This window comes from Trachurus japonicus, chromosome 14, assembly GCF_045865225.1.
Source record: "Trachurus japonicus isolate A0001 chromosome 14, Traja_1.0".
NCBI classification, from domain to species: domain Eukaryota; kingdom Metazoa; phylum Chordata; class Actinopteri; order Carangiformes; family Carangidae; genus Trachurus; species Trachurus japonicus.
This window is the reverse complement of record NC_140920.1, coordinates 16,478,265-16,497,848: the sequence shown is the minus strand read 5'-3', so window position 1 is coordinate 16,497,848 and position 19,584 is coordinate 16,478,265. Positions and strand designations below refer to the sequence as shown.

Sequence of the window (19,584 nt, the reverse complement as noted above, 5' to 3'; positions counted from 1 at the left end):
GTAAAGTACCTGTCATTTTTACTTCAAGGGTGATTTAGATAATTTTCCATCACTGACTACCGGTACTCAAAAAGTGATCAATTATAAATGCCTCTTTCATTGTTATAGAGAAATCAACACATCCTGGAAATCCCTACAACCTCAAACGCTGTCTTTAAGAGCATGAATTTATGAATCTCCACAGATATTTACATGTCGTATTGCTACTCCACCTGTGAGATAAGCTTGTTCATGAGCCTGGAGAGAAGAATTTATACACCTCAGAAAAGCCACATGAGCAAACATGACAACCTGTGAGGTGTTTTTAAAAGTTTATTAAACAGAAACTCCTTTAAAATGATTACAGTGAGAGTAAGAAGAAATATATTTATATAAAGCACATGCATAAAAAGGTACAAAACAGGTCTGATTGCCTCCAAACTCTCTGTAAATAGGATAATAAACATCATTATATGTAACATACATAGCGAGTGTCATGCATGCTAAGATAAATAAAAGGCTAGGTAGTGTGTGTTGCGTTATGTGTGAGCCCACTGTGCTTTTATTTTGAAAAGATTACAAAAGGTGACTGGGCTCTTTTATTTTGGGGATGTTGTGAATAAAGTCTTTATAATCTATATACTGTGTGTATATATTTATAAAAAGGAAGCCGGTTAGAAGAAATGCTCTCACAATAATAAAAACAGCTCCAAATTCAGATAAAATATCACAGAAACAAACACACAGCAGAAACAACCCAGCAGATAAAAACAGAATATATACTTATTATATAGTTTAACTAAAGGTGGAGGATTAAAGAGCTCCTGTATTGATGATTGCCTTCTGTATTACAGCACCAGATAGCACCTGTAAATAAAACTAAATACAAGAACACAGCATCTGCAGTTAGTATTGTCCTTGACTCACACTACATTCTCCATACAGCCCTGAAGGCCACTTTTAAAGCACAATATTTTCCTCACTTCTTTAAGAGTGGAAAACTTGAGCCAAGGACAGATTTTGTAGTTTTGTATACATTGATAGCGATTTGTCAATCACATGAATGATGTGAGAGCAGGTGAAACAACTTGATGTACTGGAGAAAAGCTGTGCGACGTATTTTGATTGTGACGCATTGTTGTCAAAGTAAGAAAAAAATCATTAGCGTCCTTTCTTTCAGTGTTATATTATCCTCTTTGTTCGTTAATGCAGTGCTGCCTCAAATCAAGCTGCACTTTAATTGCACCACCACACCACAATAACACGTGACCGAAAGAATGATGCACACTTTAAGTTCATAGCTATTGATTACGCAATTTTCATGAGATTGGTAATTTCGGAAATAATGGAACATAATGGATGTCTGAACTGGTAAGAAAGACGTATCTGTGGTGTGTGCATCCAGACATGGTCAGCTAAGTCTAGCGCCTTGTGGGTTATTGTGTGGTTGTGAGGAAGATCTAAAAGTGAAACTGTTCCGGTCTTACGTCCGTCTACGGTTTAAAGATTCAATGATGCCACTGAATGAACAGATATTGTTAAAAATGTGAAAAAGAAAACGATTAGGAATGCATCACACCAAGAGTGGAAAAGGAATAAAACAGCTTAATCTCAAAGTTCGAGGGGCGCAGGCTGACTCACTGAAGCATCCCAGCCCTGATGGTGATCATACGGCGTCACTTCTTAAACAAGGGGTGAACATATTATTAATACATCTGTACAATATAATGTAATCTCATAAAACAAATCTCCAATAAATACTACCTTTGTGAAGCTTATATTCAATGCTGGAGTAGACAAAATGACTGGACCTCTTTACAATAAAATGCAATCCAATACAACAACAACAAAAAACGGAAAACACAGCACTGACAAACCCTGAATATTAGTAACTTCAAAACAGGTGATTTTATAGAAAGTAGAAAGGCTGTTGCAGGATTTCCTAACATGTTTGAGAGCGAGAGTGGATGACGTTTTAAAAGAAAAAAAAAAAAAAAGAACCCTGTTCATAAAAATAAAAAATGTAAGCTCAAGATAAGAAAGAGCAGAGGTGCTATTTCACACAGCAGAGGCCACGTACTGAGTCAAAGTTGAAGCTGTTATCTACTGACTAAATAGATCAAGAGACCAGACGCGTCAGGATTACAGTATCCTGAGGGAAACGCTGTAGTGTGTTGGATTGCATTATACTGACCGTATGTTCTTTTACTGTAGACTTTCTCCATTTTTTTTGCAGTGGTCCTCACTGTAAAGAGATATCCCACAAACACACTTAACTGTTAGTGTAAGGGTAAAGTCAAGACTCCTCTACACAGGGGCCTTTTACTTCTATAAGTGCTTTTGACAGGCTGTGATTTTTACAATGACTAAAGATAAAGTGTGTCCTTGTGAACTTATTTTTGAAAAACCTTGGAAGACATTACAATCTGGGTTCAGTGCAGCCCCACAGTCTCCAACACAGGCTTGTTCGTTGTTGTTTTTGGCTTGTGAGCATTTTAAACTGATCATTTCTTAAGTTTGAGAGTAAATGGGAGTTTGCCTCATTTTCTACCGACTCTTCTCCCTGATGTGTCTGCGTCGCAATGATGTTCATTAAGCAGGATTGTTTTTGGTTTTCTGGAACCATTGTTGTATTAATTGAGATAAATTATTTGAGTCATGGCAGAAAATTATGAATTACGAGCTATTTCGAGGTAGTAGAGCTACTGTAGATGATGCTGTTTTGTTCCATCGGCTTCACCAAGAAACGAAAATAAATGTGGATATGACATTATTTTGTTACCATTAATTACGTTTTTGTTTTTTTTTTAGTTCATTTTGACCTTTGTATTTATGTAACTGTTACATGAAGACTACTATGCCTAACTGTGTTTATTTAAAGATTGCTGTAACCAGTATTACCCAACTGGGGATAATAAAAAAAATCTGTGCTCTAAAATTAACTCTGACGTACTTCACCAGAGACGTGGAGCACATCATCTGAGGTCGATGCCTAAAAATGAAAGGAGTGTCTAAAAAAACACAGATGCTCCGTCACGTGTCTCTGTAAGGCCAGGCCCAAAAAGGAGGAGAAACACCAGCAGCTTACCACCTTCTGTGAGAGTCAGGCTCTTTATATTCCTCAGGGTGTGAGTAGTGTTAGGTATCCATCACTCAATAGTAGCGTATTCTCTCAGTTATGATGTTCTGTACCACTTTTGAACCAAAGAAAAAAAAAAAAAAAATCCTCGAAAATTCTCAGTCACGTCATGAAGATCTGATGTCAAACCATATTTAGGCGGCGGCTGGGTTTGTCTATAGCCAGGTGAGCAGGCTGTCTCTGTCCATATGCGATCCAGAGAGAACCGTCTCCATGTCCATCAGAAGGTCCGAACTGAGACCCTCGGGGATCCCGGGCATCAACTCATCGCCCTCGGACATGGGGAGCACGGGCATAGTCTCCTGTAAGGTCATCGAGGAGTTCTCACCAGAGTCACCTGAATGAGTCACAAACACAAATCAGAAAGTGCATTTTCCCCCTGCAGCAATGTGTGTATAAATGAATACACAGTTTAAAGGGATAGTTCAACTCGCGGTAATTTGAACACTGTACAATTAGCGTGATATAGCGCATTTACCGTTTATTAGCGGCCAAGAGCGACCTATCCATGCGTCCGTGTCATAGGTCTGTGTGTGTGTGTGTGTGTGTGTACACGTGGAGGGGCTGACTGGCAGAGATGAGAGATAGTGAAACGCTGTTTTTTTTTTTTTTTTTAAAGAAAGAAAAAAAAGCGACCAACTCCTGCTTTGGCTTTCAGCCATGGTTCTCCATGCGGCTACCGCTACACACACAAACAAGGAGGAAGCACGTCACTGCCCGTAATTCATTATGATTGGTAGTTCAGGTTGACGACGTAATACGTCTGGTGCGTCGGTGCATCAGCATAGAACTGCAATTTATAGAATGTGCCCCAGACAATCTTACGATCTCTGCACTTTGGCAGATCGTCTACACGCTCTAATCACTTCACGATCTAATATCGTCATATCGCCCACCCCTAGCAGGTCACAACTTGTCCACCAGAGCGTTTTGGAGTTGTTGAATTGTGTATTTAATGAGTTTGATGAGGGAAACCAAGAAATCCCATTAGCCTCCGTAGTGTAGTTCTGAGCAGCTCGCGGCTCTGCTCCGTCATTCTTGCACCGAAAAAAAAAAGGTAACAAACCTACTGCTATGACTATAGGGATTATGGCAATGGGCCAATTTGCCAAAATGTTGAACTATCCCTTTAATACACAATTCATAATTTCCATCTCTCTCTCCTACCTCTGTTTAATATGCAAAAATAAATCATACACAGTGCACAATACACTGCTGTTAGTCACGTGATGTAATTAGATAAATATGTGCACAAATGCAAATGTAAAGGAATTATCAAAGTATCATGTGGACTCTACTTGAAATAATCCAGTGCATCTGCCAGGCCAAATCGTCTGTGTGTCCTTTATGGCTTTAGAAAGAAGAAATGTTTACAACTATTTTCCATAATTACCACAGTCTGCAGCTTTAAAAGAGATCATCTGAGGTATTACAACTAAATAAGACGGTATAATGGCAGGAAATCACTGGCTAAACGCATGTGACACATTATAAAGTGCACCCAAAATAAACTGTTTCCCATTGGTTGTACTGTAGATTTAGACCAACAGATGCCAAATCACAACACTGTGTTCTTCATTACTTTGGTTTCAGCAAAAAAACAAAAAAACACATAATATTTAGTTTGGAGGAATGATTTTGAAAAAGGAAAAAAAAAAAAAAAAATCAAAGCCTGCTTTTCCACTTCAGACACCACAGGTCTGTATTTCATGACTTTGTTTTTGGATGTTTGTGTGTGTGTGTGTGTGTGTGTGTGTGTGTGTGTGTGTGTGTGCGTGCGTGTGTTACCAGTGTCCATGTGATCCACAGAGCTCAGCATGTGGTCCGACGTGCGGGGTAAGCTACTGACACTCAGACCACTGTCAGTGCTCTCGTTGCGAGAGTGAGCGCTGCACAAAAACACATGCACATTAATATTCCTTTACTCCACTCATCATCATCATCATCATCATCTCTTTTTAAAGACATATACAATCATTTTTCCTGGAACCGTGACACTATTTTCATCTTAACTAACTGAGAAATATTTTTTATACGAACTGCTGCCAGCAGGATTAATAGTTTATCCGGAGCGACTGGGACTTTGTCCCTGGAAAGAGTCGCTTCTGTTGAGTCTCTGAAATGTCATTTTTCAATGCCGTGAGCTGCATGAATGGAATTCCATTTATCCCTGATGTATGGAGGTCGGAGCAGAGGATTGAAAATGAATTATTTCTAGTCTTTGTTGATGCATTTACTCAAATAAAGCCTATAACTATTTTTTCCACCTCTGTCCCTTATCGACGCTACAGAAGCCGCAGCTACACGACAATAACATTGGACATGAACTCACCCATTAAGTGTTGGTTCGTGGTTCGAGGCTCTGATCCTGACATCCAGAGACGGAGCAAGTGTCGGTGCGTTCCTGTCATGGTCCATCCCACCGCTCATCTGGTTTCTTCCTCCTGCCTCCTACAACACACACAAACACACACACAAACACTTGTATAATATATAATATATGATAAAATAAAACCGAAACTGCTTTAAATGAAACACTTTAATAACTCTTGAATCAGAACCAGATGACATGAGGAATAACTTGTGTGATTCAAAATGAAACCACTGAGTTTCTGGGTAGCTCATCCACACGTCCACCTACTGTTTTATTTGACCTCTGACCTGTGGTGTGAGTTGTGGAGGGAGGCCTTGTTTGCATCTGAGCCTCTCTTTTTCCTGCCTTTGCTGCATCGCCAAGCCGAGGATGCCTGGGTTCATCTTCTGCGCTGGAATCATAAAATTCATAGAGAGAGGACGTTTTGACTATAAAGTCGATATTAAAGAGGTAAAACATTTCAGTAATGACATAAATAAGGAAAAACTTGTCAAAACTTTGCGATCTTTCTTATTGTTGCTGCTAAACAGCAACTTGTGATGGTGGACATTGGAACAAAATGTTTCTCATTGACAAACAATAATTGTCAATTCAGGAGACACAAATTTGATAGAGTGCTACCTAGACGCGGGTCGACCCATGAGGTGTTCTTATTTATGTGATCGATGTAGTACATCTCTCCATCTGCAGTCACAGCCTGCTCCCAGCCTTCAGGCAGTGGACCTGAACAGCAGTGAAAGTACACAGTGAGAAGGCAAATGGTGGATGGAGCGCATCGAGTGTTGAGAGTAAAAAGTAGAATTTGGCCCACGTCCTTTAAATGTCTGTGCACCTTCTAGTTTGTATAAGGTTTTTAGAACAGAAGTGAAGGTTAGTGGGGAAAACAGCTCCAGCATGTTCTGTAGAGGAACAATGGTCTGAAATCTGGCCTGAGTGCAGTGGATGGGAGATTTTGCAAATAAATATAAGATATTATCAGTACATTAAAGGGTCTCTTTAGCCGAATTACAACAAAACGGCAACTCCTATTAAAGAGAAACGCTGCCCTTATTATTGTGGATAAACTGGAAATGCTTTGCAACTTTTACTTCAACCTGCATCAGTTGATTCTTTCACCACTTGAGGGCAGTAGAAAATAAGCTGTCAACACAACACTGACATACCTCATGAGGTTGTTATAGCGAACCTGCCTTCTGTTTACAACTGCAGAGATTATGAATTAACATTATCATCCATACAGAGTTGAGTTTTAGCTCCGTTTTTGGTCTCCACCTCCTGCTGACAGAAGGCAGACCTGTGGATCTCTTCAGCTGCTAAATGTTTCATTATGAGCAGGTCGTGTTCAGTGGGGTTTTTTGAGCTGCCAAAAACAAGGCCGATAAGAGCAATCGAGCGTGAACCATAACACTACACTTGTGCCTTCAACGACCATAACAATGAGCTGTAAAGATGCAACAACGGTTTGTAAAGCTTCAGGGGAACTGCAGAGTAGGATAATAACTTTCTGGTGGATCATCCTCCAGGTGTTTTTTGTTTTTTTTTTGGTTAAGAAAGATTAGAGCAATGTTTTCAATCTGATGAAACCACAAATAAAAATTCTTTCTCCTCCACTGTGTAGACCAGACAACAGACATCTCCAGAAAGAAATATCTCAACACTTAGGCAAACAGAAACAACATTGTGGTGGAGAGGTTTAACACACACACACACACACACACACACACACAAGTCTGATTTAAAACTACACTCAGGTGCCCATGTGAACATTAAAATCATTTTTGCTTGCTTTAATCTTTTTCTTCAAAGGGAATTCATTTCAAACGTTCATCTGAAGTGAATTTCACCGTGTAATCTGTGTTTCACTGAACTGACTTTCCTATTGAGCTGCAGAGTTATAAAGAGATATTAAAACAACTTAAACTATGGAAGATATCCACTTAATTTAAATATTCATAACTTGGCTTGAGGGACTATAGGAACAATTTCCAGTATGAACATGATTGATTACAAAAAGCAAAACCCGTCTCACTGTTCATATGGGCACTGACTTCACAGATCTTTTCATCTGATCAGGAACTTGTGTGTTTGTCTTGGTTTTTCGGGTGAACCGTAACATATAGTCAAATATAGTCAAACACAACCTATTGGGTGAACGAGCTATAGAACTTGCATTTAAATAATGAAAACACTAAATTGAATAAACTGCTTGAGTTTGAATTTCTCACACTAATCCATCTTGTCATTAACGTTCGCCCTGAATCTGTCAATGTGATTATTCCCAACAAAGTCACAGGAAACCGCGGAAACAGACACCCAAAGGGAATCCCAAAGAAGTCACACCCTGCAAAGACCCCTGGCCCGCTGGAGATGGAGTTGAACTGTGAGAGGCAGGTTTGTGCTTTAAGGAGAAACTGGGTGAGAGGGAGGTGGGGGCGGTGGCGGTGGCGGTGGGGTTATACCTGTCTCTGGGTTGATGTTTTGTTGCGTGGTGGGTGCTGGGTTGCTGAGGGAGTGGGCGTGGACCGGAGCGCCGCCGATGGGATGCTGAGCCGCGGCCGACTGCAGCTGCGAGAGGCGAGGGTCGTGCCAAGTGGTTGTCTTCTCCAGGTGACTGCGAAACACACACACACACACACACACACAACAGGTCTAAACTCATCTGTATCTGTTAAACCACTGTAACCTGCCGGATGAGAAGCGAGAGTGGACCTGCTTTACCTGTACTACCAGATGTGCGCGTACATCTACCGCTCACGCAGATAATTGACGCTGCTTGTGCCGTTGTAAACTGTAGTGGCCTCTGACTGACAGGAGTGTGAGCTGTCAGGCCATGTGCTCCCGTGAATGAAACCACACCGGCTGAAACCACACGGGTTGCAAAACTAGTTGGAGCGTTTTCTTTTCTTGTAACTGATTGAGGTCTTATATCTTTACAGTTGGATGTCTCTCCCAACTGCTGCCTTTTGTGTCATCTCTCACTCCCTCTATTTGCTGTGCTTTGATTATCTAGATCCAATTTTTGATCGTTTCATCTCAGCGTTTCAGGTCATTTATCAAGCAAAATGGAAGAAATTCAGCTAATCCCAGTTTTTTAAATGTAAAAATTTAATTTGGAGTTTCTATGTTTCTAAATCCAAACTCAAACAGAGCAAGACTCATTTGGGCTTTTGGAAAATTGTATAAAATAACAGATAACGCAGAAATGTAAATATCAGGACAAGGTTAAGTGTGCGGGTCAAGTAACCTGCAGAGCAGCAGATCAGACACAACGATAAAAAGAAGTTAGACCTCTTACTTGAGGAAGTATCGTTGGCCAGTAGGCGTTTTGGCCATTTCCCAACCGTGGGGGAGTGGCACGTCATCAGGTATGATCGGCGGCGGTGCTACATCTGTCGCTTGAGTGGAGAGGGAGTTGACTGGGAGGGAGGCAGGGGAGGAATGGGCGCGGACGTGATGAGGAGTGAGGGAACCGCACACACCTCCATCCGAACTGGCCTGACGAGAAAGATTCAGGTTGACAACTGCCACAGGTGACAAATCATAGACACAAACCAGCAGGAAGAAGAAAAAAGGTGTTGGATGGAAACCAGAGTGAAAACACTTTTGTGTGTGAAAGTGGCCACTCAAACGTGTGGCTGCTTTACTTTACATACTAGCTGGTTTCAGTTTAAGATTGTTGGCAAAGTTTTCTAAAAAGCCTTCAGATGGTTTTATGAGCTCATTGAATATCAATATTTGAGTCACAGCTATAAATCTAACAGGTTATTTCAAGGTGTGTTTTGAGGTGAATAAAAAAATTAACAATGCTGAACATGAAACTGAAGTGATGCCAGTTTGTAAACACATCAAGATCCACTGGCGCTTCAACATCTCATCCAATTTAACTCTAATTTCATAAGTATCATCTCCAAAGAGTGGGTTCAAATACCATTGAATGCATTCACCTTAAAATACTAATACAAAAATGCCCAAAAATATTCAGTTAATAATAGTGTAAAACACAAAAAGGCAGCAGTAAATGTTTGGCATCACTTCACAAATCAATTAATCATCCAAATTGGGTATAAATATTGATGTCAATTCACAAAAAACTGAGGTACGGTAACTAATTCACTTTTTCAAATAATTTCCCAACACATTTTCTGAATCCTGTTGTTGTTGTGCACGATTTGATCTCAGGGTGTTCAGTGTAAATGTAAAAGTAGGCCTATAGTATAATGTAATACTAAATCTGACATTTTATAAATCACATTTATTATCAATTATGTAACAAAAGAAAGGACAGATTTATCAATGATGAAAATTAATAATCAGAACAGCTGATGTTTACTAACTGGACTGGCTGTTTCTAATATTCTGTCTTTATCCTGTATGTTATTTGAAGGTGGACAAAACATAAGGGGTACACACACACACACACACACACCTTCCATACTGACTGACATAACATGTGGAGTATTTAAGTGACCACTGTGTGTGAGTCTGTGGTGTGTGTGTGTGTGTGTGAGTCTGTGGTGTCAGTACTTGTCTGGAGTGACCCCGGGGGTCCGGCTGCCTGAAGAACGAGTCCGGTAGTTTCCTCATCCTCATGGGCAGAGAGGCCGGCTGTCTGGCCGCCTTGCTGGGGTTCATCACGGCGCTGAACAGGGCCTCCAGCTCCGTCTGCGAGTCCCCGCGGACGTGCACGATCTGCTGCCCGGCCTGAGGCGCGCCGCCGCCGCGGTGCGCGTCCATGTCGCCCAAAAAAAGTTCGGTGGTGGTGTCGAAACAAAACTGTGTGAGTGGGGGTAAAAAAAAAAAAAATTAAAAAAAAAGTTCACAAATCACACACACACAAAAACCAACACACAAACAAACAGGAGAGGACGACCACGCAGCGGTTCCGTCACGACTGGATGCGTGTGAGCGCTGCGGTTCCGATCGGATTTGTTTACACTCTTTGCCCTCCAACTCCCCCTCCTCCTCCTCCTCCTCCGCCACCCACCCTCCCTGTCCTATCTGAACCGCGGTGTCGGTGTCTATTTCAGGCTGTAACACATCGGGAGTTAATCAGCTGCGGAGACAAATCCAACCCGAGGCCGGAGGAGTCGAAGCGGGGAAGTTTGGAGCGGCGCGTCGGTGTCTAAACGCAGCGCGAGCGCAGCGCAACACGTTACATGCCTCCCACATACCTTCAAGCAGCCAGACCGTTTTCCCCCTCTCTCTGTCTCTGTCTGTCTGTACTCCTGCAGGAGAGAAAAAAAAAACAAAAAACAAAAACTGGGGCTGGAGAAATCACAGCACGCACGTCCGCTCCGGTTTCAGGTGCAAACTCTCAACCAAAAAGCCTCCCGAAGTGGAAAAAAACACACGTGTGCGTGGAAGTAGTTGAGGAAAAGTGCTTTGAGCGAGTCCTCCAAACTTTTTTCAACATCCACTGTGGAGCCCAGATTCATGTGATAGTGCTGAGGGGCGGGGCTGCGGGGTTTAAAGCTGCCGCAGTTAACAGGGGAAATGTCTCAGTCCAGCTCCAGACAGCACAGCAAGTCGGTGATTAAAAGAAGATCGCAGCTTCAAATGGGCCGAAGAGCCGTGAAAATAAAAGATAACGAGTCTTTTTGTTGTGTTTTTATCTCCTCTGTGCTGTTTCCAGTTTGTCTGCGGCATGAGAGAGAGGGAGAGAGGGAGAGACACCCACAGGAGGACAGACAGCCGAGGACCGAGACGGAGACATTCCCCCGGACTCTGGGCTCGGGGTCTGGCCAGGTTTTAGAGGGGGTGGGGTGGGGAAGGTTGGGAAGTTGCATTGGGAAAACATCCGCCCCTGATGAGGCCAACCCAGCCGGAGCCTGTTTGTCCGAGCGGGCTCAGCCACAGTGAAGTGCCCTCTGGTGGAAAACATGCACACATTGGACTGGTGCTAACTGTGCGCTCATTGATATATGGTATCATAAAATTATATAATGATGAATATTAATTTGAAATCACGAATAAACTTGACTAATAAAGTTTTAAAAGCACTTAACAAGCAGCATTATACACAATTTATATAACCAGACATGAACAAACCCACAAAAATGTATTTTAGTCTATTTTAGTCAAGTAGAAATGCCAACATTTCAAATGTCTGGAAAATCTTTCTGATGCATATCTAATACATCCACATTATATCTGTGTAAATATCAATTAAAGAAACTATCTATCTATCTATCTATCTATCTATCTATCTATCTATCTATCTATCTATCTATCTATCTATCTATCTATCTATCTATCTATCTGAGATAATAAAATATCATGTCATATTCTTCTGTGGACCAATCAGGATGCAGAGACATTATTGATTCAGATTACTAAGATGGCAGGGGGTTGGTTATTTGATCAGGTTCAATCAAATCTAATCAAACACAAACAGTCCTAAAGATAGATACATGTTCTCATGACTTTACTAGATCAATTGATCATTGCCATCTGGTCTATCTAATTTATAACAGATTTCATGTTTGTGTCTTTGTGTGAGTTTTTTTTTCTTTTGCAGTGAGTTTTGTGTTATTTTTAGAATAAAGTCTATTAAACATCTCTGATGCAATATGCATCTAATTTTCTTCTCACATGCACCACAGCAACTGACAAAAGGTCAACACCAGAGAAAAATGTAACGTATTGTCTGATGTTGGCCATTAGATGGCGCTGTCTCACCTCAACACCTGAGACAACTCTCTTTGACATTACTGCATTTGACAAAGTAGCTACAAAAACAGCCAACAACAACGCTGGTGGTGACTGATGTTTCATTTTCTTTTACAGCAGGTTTTCAGTTGTTTGCCTCATTTAGTTCATCTGTTTCTAATCAGTGTTGTTTCACAGTCAGATCAGAGGGAGTCATGACCGTCATGGTAACCTCCCAGGCCGTGAGACATGCAGAGGGAAATAAAACTAGAGTCAGTCATAATCAAAGTTTAACCAACCCAAATCAAGCAGTAGGAAGAGTAGAAAAGAGCAGAGACCTGATGGAGTGAGAGACAGAGAATCGAGACCTGGAGCGAAACAAAACAGAAGCAGCAACAAGGACGAGAAGTTAGAGGTCAAAGCAGCAGGTCGTCATAGTAACAGTCACAGTTGACCTTTCACACCAGAAACCACACGGCTACAACAAATGAGTGTCTCAATCATCACATTGTTTATTTCATAAACAACAAAGTGACTGAAGTGACTTGTAAATATATATATACTTTTTTTTTTTTTTTAATTTTCAAGGAATAATTAATGCCATTTTACCTAATTTTATTTCATTAATTTTTTATTAATTCATGAATGGGCACTTTTCGTATTAAATAACCACTGTGTAGGAATATAGTATGATATCAAACGATTCGGTCTCCATACAAGCCTTGATAAGGTTCAGTTGCAGTTACATTTTTTGTGTTTTGAGTTTAGTTTCCACCTCTTTTAGAGCTGATTAGTTAATGATACTTTATCTTCTCTCATTTTATGGCGTGAATAAAATACTTTGAAAATCCTAAAACCTGTGTCCTATGTTTTGTTTTTAATGTATCACACCTTTACAAATCACACAGTCTTGTCTGAACATTGCCATCATGTGGCCTGGCAGATATAGCGTGTCATTCACATGCACAGGCGGCTTTACTAGAGCACGTAACATGGGACAGATGTGGGGGCCCCACGGCTTCGGCACCAGGCTTTTCACATTCCTCTCTCGCTGACCACGGCTGTAAACTCACACAGGTTCAGAACAACAGCGAATCTTTTCTTTGGCACTCGTAAGCAAAGTTTTCCAGGGAAGCGACAGAGGCCTCCAGCTGGACTGTGCGCTGTGTGCTGTGTGCTATAAATTGCTCTCCATCGTTTTTCACTTTACCTCACTAACTTAACTGCCCAGTTAACTAGAGTAATTGGTCTGACCCGGTGGGAGGCTCTTTTCAGATGTATGAGTCAGTGGTCAGAGAGGGGAGAGGGGAGTTACAGAGAGGAAATATGAGCCGAGGAGGCAGAGGCCTGACCTTCAGCTGCAGACACAAGCAGAGGGAGTGAGTTCTTACATTAAAACAAGCTGCTCATTTGCCCGTGCACATCTGTTTCTCATGCTGATGCCAGGATATAAGCTGTAAAACAACAGTCCCTGGTAATAGACACACCGAGGGGGAAGGTGAGCTCCACCACAAATCAGGAATCAGCACATTCAGCTGATGTGTCAGAAACACATCCAGCCTCTTTTTTTTTTCTTTTTTTTCCTTTTTTATCTGCAGCCCATTTACCAATCTGACCTTCTCCCACATGCTGTGGATGTTGTCATGATGGGAGTTTACAAGAAGAGGTGGTGGGAGTGACTGACGGAGGTGGAGACGGGGAGGAGGAGAGTGAAGTGTGACAAGTTGAGGGGAAGGAGGAGACGGAGAAAAGACTTTGTAGATGAGGAGGGGAAGGAGGATGGACGTGTGAGCGGAAAAGAGCAGAGTCTGCGGAAAAAACGAGCCTCAATGAAGGAGTGTGAGCTGGTGACGGAGTGGACAGAGCTCAGCCCCTCGCTCCTGGAGGAAATCATCACAGTCAGACGAGACAGGCGCGATGTGGACGACAACCGTCCTCCTGCTGCTGTTGCCTCATCTGCTCTCCTCCACAGTAAGATGCATGTCATACATGTTTTTGGTTTATGGTTATCAGGAGTTATGGGAAATTTACCACAAATTTCCACTGGAGATTCTGATGCAATCACAGATATTTAAAGGATAATATAGTGGTGTGTGTATGTGTGGTGTACAGTAGCCTATAATACATTATACATAGCCTATTTATATGGTGATTGGTCAAATTTCAACAGATTTTAATTGTTTAATAAGGCGTTCATCTCCAAACTCACAACCATACAGCGACATTTAGGATAATCATTGGGTCTATTTTGTTGTTTAAGACAAAATCGCGTATTGTGAAAATCTCAGATTTATGGAATGTATAACAAGTTATATTACAGGTTTAATATTCATACCCTGGCAAATATTTATTTTAGAAGAAAATAAAACTTGAAGGACTTCATTCCAGACTTAAATATTTTCATGAGAAGAACTGAATACATCACATTTTCTCAACATGTCTTAGTAAGAATAAGTAAGTAATGGGGCAGAAAGTACAATATAATATGTATGATATGATCAGTGAAGCAAAGAACATCAGAGCTGTGCTGGTTTTATTCCAGTGCCGTTTCCATATCATTTTGTAGGATTTAATCACAGGATATTAATGTCTGTAGCCACCAGGTCTTGCTCTAAAACTTTGTTGATCCTATGATGAAATCCTCATCCCTCCTCAGTTTATATTAGAGGTCAGAGGTCAGAGGTCAGAGGTCTGTGTCCTCTCAGCAACACTTCGGCCCAGCGTCTTGTTTGCTGACTCAGATGAAACAGTCCCACTCCATCCAAAGTGCTGCTGAATGTTTTTCATATTCAGCACTGAACATCTTCACTGCAGACAGTCTGGCTTGTCGTCAGGAACATCACACATGTAGCTTGTTGTTGATGTTAAAGTGACTGTTTTTCCATTTAGGTTTAGGATCCAGTTCAGGCTCCTGGTGCCGTCCAAGCTGACCAGTCCACACTCCAAAAATATTGAAATATTCAGTTTTTAAACAGGAAAAGCAACAGTGTGTTGCCTTCGAGACTCCATAAAATGTTTACACCATAAATAGTTTCCAGCAGTACTGTCTGGTTGGTTAAACATAACAAAACGTATATTTTCTTAGTGCATAATATATATATATATATATACACTATATGCATATGTTTATAGTCATTTAAACAAATAGAAATATTTGAAACAAATAAAATGTAAAATAACAATAAAATAAAACAAAAATTAAAAAAAAATAATAATAATGACATTGTGCATAATAATTGATAAAGTAAGTAGGCTAATATTCAAATCACTCAGTCTGTACTCCTTTAAATGGTTCAGGCCACACAGACAAAAACTTATAATTGCAGACAGTGGTTCACATTTTGACTGTCGCTTTCTCTTTATTCCCAGGACACAGGAGACAGCACTGATTTTAACCAATCAGAAATAGACAGTGAGGATTTCTCTGATGCTCCTGGAAAAGCCCAGAAACCTCTCGGAGGGGTCAAAGGTCGGGACACGTGCTCTATCCCGTGTGACGTCACCATCAAGCTGCTACGAGATGAGAAACATTCAATCTGTGGTAAAACCTCTCTGTCTTTCCTGGAGCTGTTGTGACGTCTAGCATCGTGGTAGTTCAAAGTGTGTGTGTGTGTGTGTGTGTGTGTGTGTGTGTGTGTGTGTGTGTGTGTGTGTGTGTGTGTGTGTGTGTGTGTGTGTAGGTCAGTTGCAGCAGTCTCTGTTGGCGTTTGGACGCAGCAGCCGAAAGCTGATGAGGGATGTGATCGAGGAGCAGCAGAGAGCTCTGGACGTCCTCAGCAGTCAGGTGGAGTCACGTTCCTCTCTCACCTCGGTGACCGACAGAGTTTCTAAGCGTCTGATTGGTCGGCTGAATGAACAGTGTTGTCACCTTCACAGGTCACAGAGCTGATGACCAAAGTGCAGACGCTCAGCTCCGAGGTCCAGAGAAGCAACACAGAGATGTTCTCCATAAAACCAGTGCAGTCCCACGGTAACTTAATTCATTTTACATGAGAATATCAGTTTACTAGAGGTGGGATGTCACTATCAAGTACAGCTTTTGGGTGTTTCTACATAATTTGAGTATTTTGTTTTTGCTGCTGCTTTGTAGATTGCATGTAATCAGTGACATTTCAGACACAAATTTAGAATTTTTCCACTTCATTGTCTAATATAGTTAGTTTTATTATGTATTATGATATACTGCACTTGTACTTTCACCTCAGTCAAATATAATTTGAATATGATAATAAGTAAGTGTATAGTATAATCATATTCGGATATAATATCATGAAAAATTATATTATGACAATAATATGACTTTCAACACTGTGATATTGCAGTCTTTACATGAAAGCTTTACATAGAAGCTTTGAGGGGTTTTCTTTATCACTCATCACTAAAATTTAAATTAAGTAAAATAAATCTTGTTGTTATCCGTATCAAGTTTGATGTTTATTATCCAGTGATATAAATAATTAATGTGGTTCATGAGAGTTTTGTTTCTTTATTTCTCCTTCCTTGTTCTGTCAGTGAAATACGGAGGGATTATTATTGATCAGACTTGCAGAGGCCAATTACAGATGTGTTATCAGCGATTATGAAACAGCAGCTGCTTTGGTGAACTATAACTTTAACTCTGATGACAAAGAGAGCTGTTTGCTCTGAGCAGGACGAGACTGCAGCGACATCAAGGACAGCCTCATGTCAGTCGTCCCTAAGATCCCCAGTGGTATTTACATCGTCCACCCAGACAACACCGACTCTTCCTTCGAGGTAACACGTCTCACTCGTCCCACCACCGTCTGTTCCTCACTCATCAGTGGTTGCTCAAAACATAACCTGTCCTGCAGGTTTTCTGTGAGATGGACTACATGGGAGGTGGATGGACGGTGATGCAGAGGAGGGCAGATGGACTGACCGACTTCAAACGACCCTGGGCTGATTATACTGATGGATTTGGAAATCTCGCAGGTTGAACATTGCAGCACAGTGACGCATGCAAAATAAGAAAGAAACTGTCTCCTCAAAAGACTCATTCTGTCTTTTGTGTTGAAAACTTTGAAGTTTGAAGAACAAACACTTAAAAACGTGCCAGAAGCAGTTATAATTTATTTGTTTGTTGCGTTTCAATAGGTCTGATTCTGTGTATCAGTCGACCAGCAAAGTTCAATTCAGGAACAAACCCAGTGGAGTGATGTGACTAACAATAACAATGTCAGCCTAGACTGGCTGTCTCCCCCGTTTCCCCTCTTTATGCTAGAAAATGATTTAACATATTGTTACTCAACAGTGACAACAGTAGCCTAATGGCACAATCTGTTCTTGCGTGTGTGTGTCTGTGTGTAGGAGAGCACTGGTTGGGCCTGAAGAAGGTGTTCCACATAGTGAACCAGAAAGATACTCGTTTCCAGCTTCATGTTGCTTTGGTCTCCCACGACGACGTCACCTCTTATGCATCGTATGATGATTTCCGTCTGGACAGTGAAACCCAGTTCTTCAGTATCCACCTGGGCCGATACGCAGGCAGTGCAGGTAGGACTGAATAAAGTCAAGAATTAAAAGAAGTCAGGGCCGGCCCTAGGATTTTGGTGGCCCTAAACAAGATTTTTGTTTGTGGCCCTGCACTCTAAGCACAAACACCAAATCACTGGTTAAAACTGAATACAGACATGTTTATGCCCTCTGAGGTTTGAGGCCATTTTCTCAACTTTTACATATTTTCTTAAATTGATCTTTTTAAGATACTTGAAGATGTAACAATACTATATAACAGTAACAATACTCAAGTGTTTTATGTCTAAATATTAGAACCTCCGCTGTAAGCACACTGAGGCCAATTTGTCCTAGAACACTGTATAAAGAAATAATTTAGGCCAAATGCTGGAAATTTGATGTCTGCTTTTTGAAAAAAATTCAAATCCCTTGTGAAAACACACCTTCAGTCATGAGAATGAACTGTTTTGGTTCTTGAAATAGGATATGAATACAGTAATAGATACAGTAAGTGTAGAAAACAAGTCTAAAATGAAATTTTGTAAGATTATAAGCTTTTTGAGCACAAATGTTGTCATTCTGCCATTCTATTTTCACCAAATGTCTCAGATGTGAGATAAAAGAAGCTGAATATAATATATATTAAATGACTTGAATGAACCCCGGTACCTTTCTGATCATGTGGCCCCCCACCTAACGGCTGTGGCCCTAAACAACCGCATCGATTGTTTATGCCAGGAGCCGGCCCTGAAAGAAGTTCACCCTTTAGAAAAATATGTGCCTTTAGTTTCCATAGTGCAAACTCTAAAATCCCCTTATGTGCATTTTTCTGCAGGTGATGCATTTCGTGGATACGAGCAGGAGCAGAACCAGGACACGGCTCCGTTCAGCGCCTCAGATGTGGACAACGACGGCTGCAATCCTTCCTGCTCCATTAATAACCAGACGGTGGAGAGCTGCAGCTCCCAGCACAACGACACCGGCTGGTGGTTCAACCAGTGCGGCCTGGCGAACCTCAACGGCTGCCCCGACGACCCGGAGCAGAACTGGGGCCGGAGGACGCAGATCCTGTGGGACACCTGGAGACAGAGCGGGGTCCCTCACTCCATCAAGTCTGTCTCCATGAAGATCAGGAGGATTGCAACCAATAACTGACACAGAGAGAGAGAGAGTTAGAGCACAGAGTCAGTACTGTTTAAGCTGCACTATATATTTGAACAACCTTGGAACCAAGTTTTAATAAAATAAAACTATAGAGAAGTTCGGTTGAAGTCTCATTTTCATTGTTTCACATCAGATTCTATTGCAACAATATGACAAAAACAAAAAAGTTTCACTAATAGGCTAAGACAGTGTAGCAGTGGTGATGGTAAACCTTTAATTCTTGAGATGATTTAATGATTTTACTTAAGTATCATTTTCTTTTTGACTTTGTATACTTTTATGGGTAATAGCTAAAGGTATAGGTAAATAGCTAATAAAACACCGTCACCTGTACTGTTTTTCTTTCCACTGCTCCTTCAAGACAAAAAAAATACACAGTTTTATTAAAAGGCTTTTTATTAAATAATAAATAATTCACTAATAGGCTACTTTATCGATCATGTATGCCATTAATAAGATAACTTTTTGGTTGCTGAGTCATGTGGGTAACCTGTGAGTTATTGACCTTACACGCGTCCTTAAAATGTGCAAAGAGCGCCTTGGTAGTGGAAGAAAAACATTTATGTCTCTAACATTTAGGATTAGTCTGATTTGTAGTCCTTTGATGCACGCCATCCCTTCTAGCCTCTGGGAATTGTAAAATGCATTTTTTGCATTTCTGTGGCTGTATACCGGCCAAATTTGTTGAGTTTCTGACCATTATTTCATCTCGGTTCTGGGGAGAGTCTAAATATAGATCCAAATAAACCACTAATAACCATTTCATAAAACAAACATGTCAAACATGTAAAAAACAAACAAAACA

The 19,584-nt window shown here is 40.9% G+C and overlaps 2 protein-coding genes across 3 annotated transcripts; one reads left to right on the top strand and one right to left on the bottom strand.

The window, feature by feature from the left end:
* Window positions 1-299: 299 nt before the first annotated feature.
* LOC146974583 (transcriptional coactivator YAP1-like) lies at window positions 300-11,218 on the bottom strand. 2 transcript variants are annotated; one of them, XM_085798102.1, is made up of 9 exons: window positions 10,664-11,218; window positions 10,017-10,265; window positions 8,788-8,987; window positions 7,952-8,103; window positions 6,114-6,215; window positions 5,780-5,883; window positions 5,451-5,569; window positions 4,907-5,007; window positions 300-3,455 (listed from the first exon to the last, which is right to left on the bottom strand). In XM_085798102.1, exons 2-9 carry the CDS (start codon window positions 10,224-10,226, stop codon window positions 3,274-3,276), a joined length of 1,170 nt encoding a protein of 389 aa, XP_085654228.1. In that variant the 5' UTR covers window positions 10,227-10,265; window positions 10,664-11,218; the 3' UTR covers window positions 300-3,273. The 2 variants fall into 2 exon arrangements, with proteins under 2 accessions (XP_085654228.1, XP_085654229.1); XM_085798103.1 differs by lacking the exon at window positions 6,114-6,215.
* Window positions 11,219-13,866: 2,648 nt separating this feature from the next.
* Window positions 13,867-18,891, top strand: angptl5 (angiopoietin-like 5). The gene is made up of 8 exons (XM_085798101.1): window positions 13,867-14,111; window positions 15,510-15,681; window positions 15,821-15,924; window positions 16,017-16,110; window positions 16,792-16,895; window positions 16,973-17,093; window positions 17,469-17,654; window positions 18,451-18,891. The coding sequence occupies exons 1-8, from the start codon at window positions 14,058-14,060 to the stop codon at window positions 18,768-18,770; spliced, it is 1,155 nt and encodes a 384-aa protein (XP_085654227.1). The 5' UTR covers window positions 13,867-14,057; the 3' UTR covers window positions 18,771-18,891.
* The last annotated feature ends 693 nt before the right edge of the window (window positions 18,892-19,584 follow it).

Coding starts and splice junctions, on each gene's coding strand:
- LOC146974583 (XM_085798102.1), bottom strand. CDS start 10,226: ATGGACGCGCACCGCGGCGGCGGCGCGCCTCAGGCCGGGCAGCAGATC. Junction 8,988..10,016: donor CCCGGGGTCACTCCAGACAA/GTACTGACACCA, acceptor CTTTCTCGTCAG/GCCAGTTCGGATGGAGGTGT. Junction 8,104..8,787: donor GGCCAACGATACTTCCTCAA/GTAAGAGGTCTA, acceptor TGTGTTTCGCAG/TCACCTGGAGAAGACAACCA.
- angptl5 (XM_085798101.1), top strand. CDS start 14,058: ATGTGGACGACAACCGTCCTCCTGCTGCTGTTGCCTCATCTGCTCTCC. Junction 15,682..15,820: donor TGAGAAACATTCAATCTGTG/GTAAAACCTCTC, acceptor GTGTGTGTGTAG/GTCAGTTGCAGCAGTCTCTG. Junction 15,925..16,016: donor TGGACGTCCTCAGCAGTCAG/GTGGAGTCACGT, acceptor TCACCTTCACAG/GTCACAGAGCTGATGACCAA.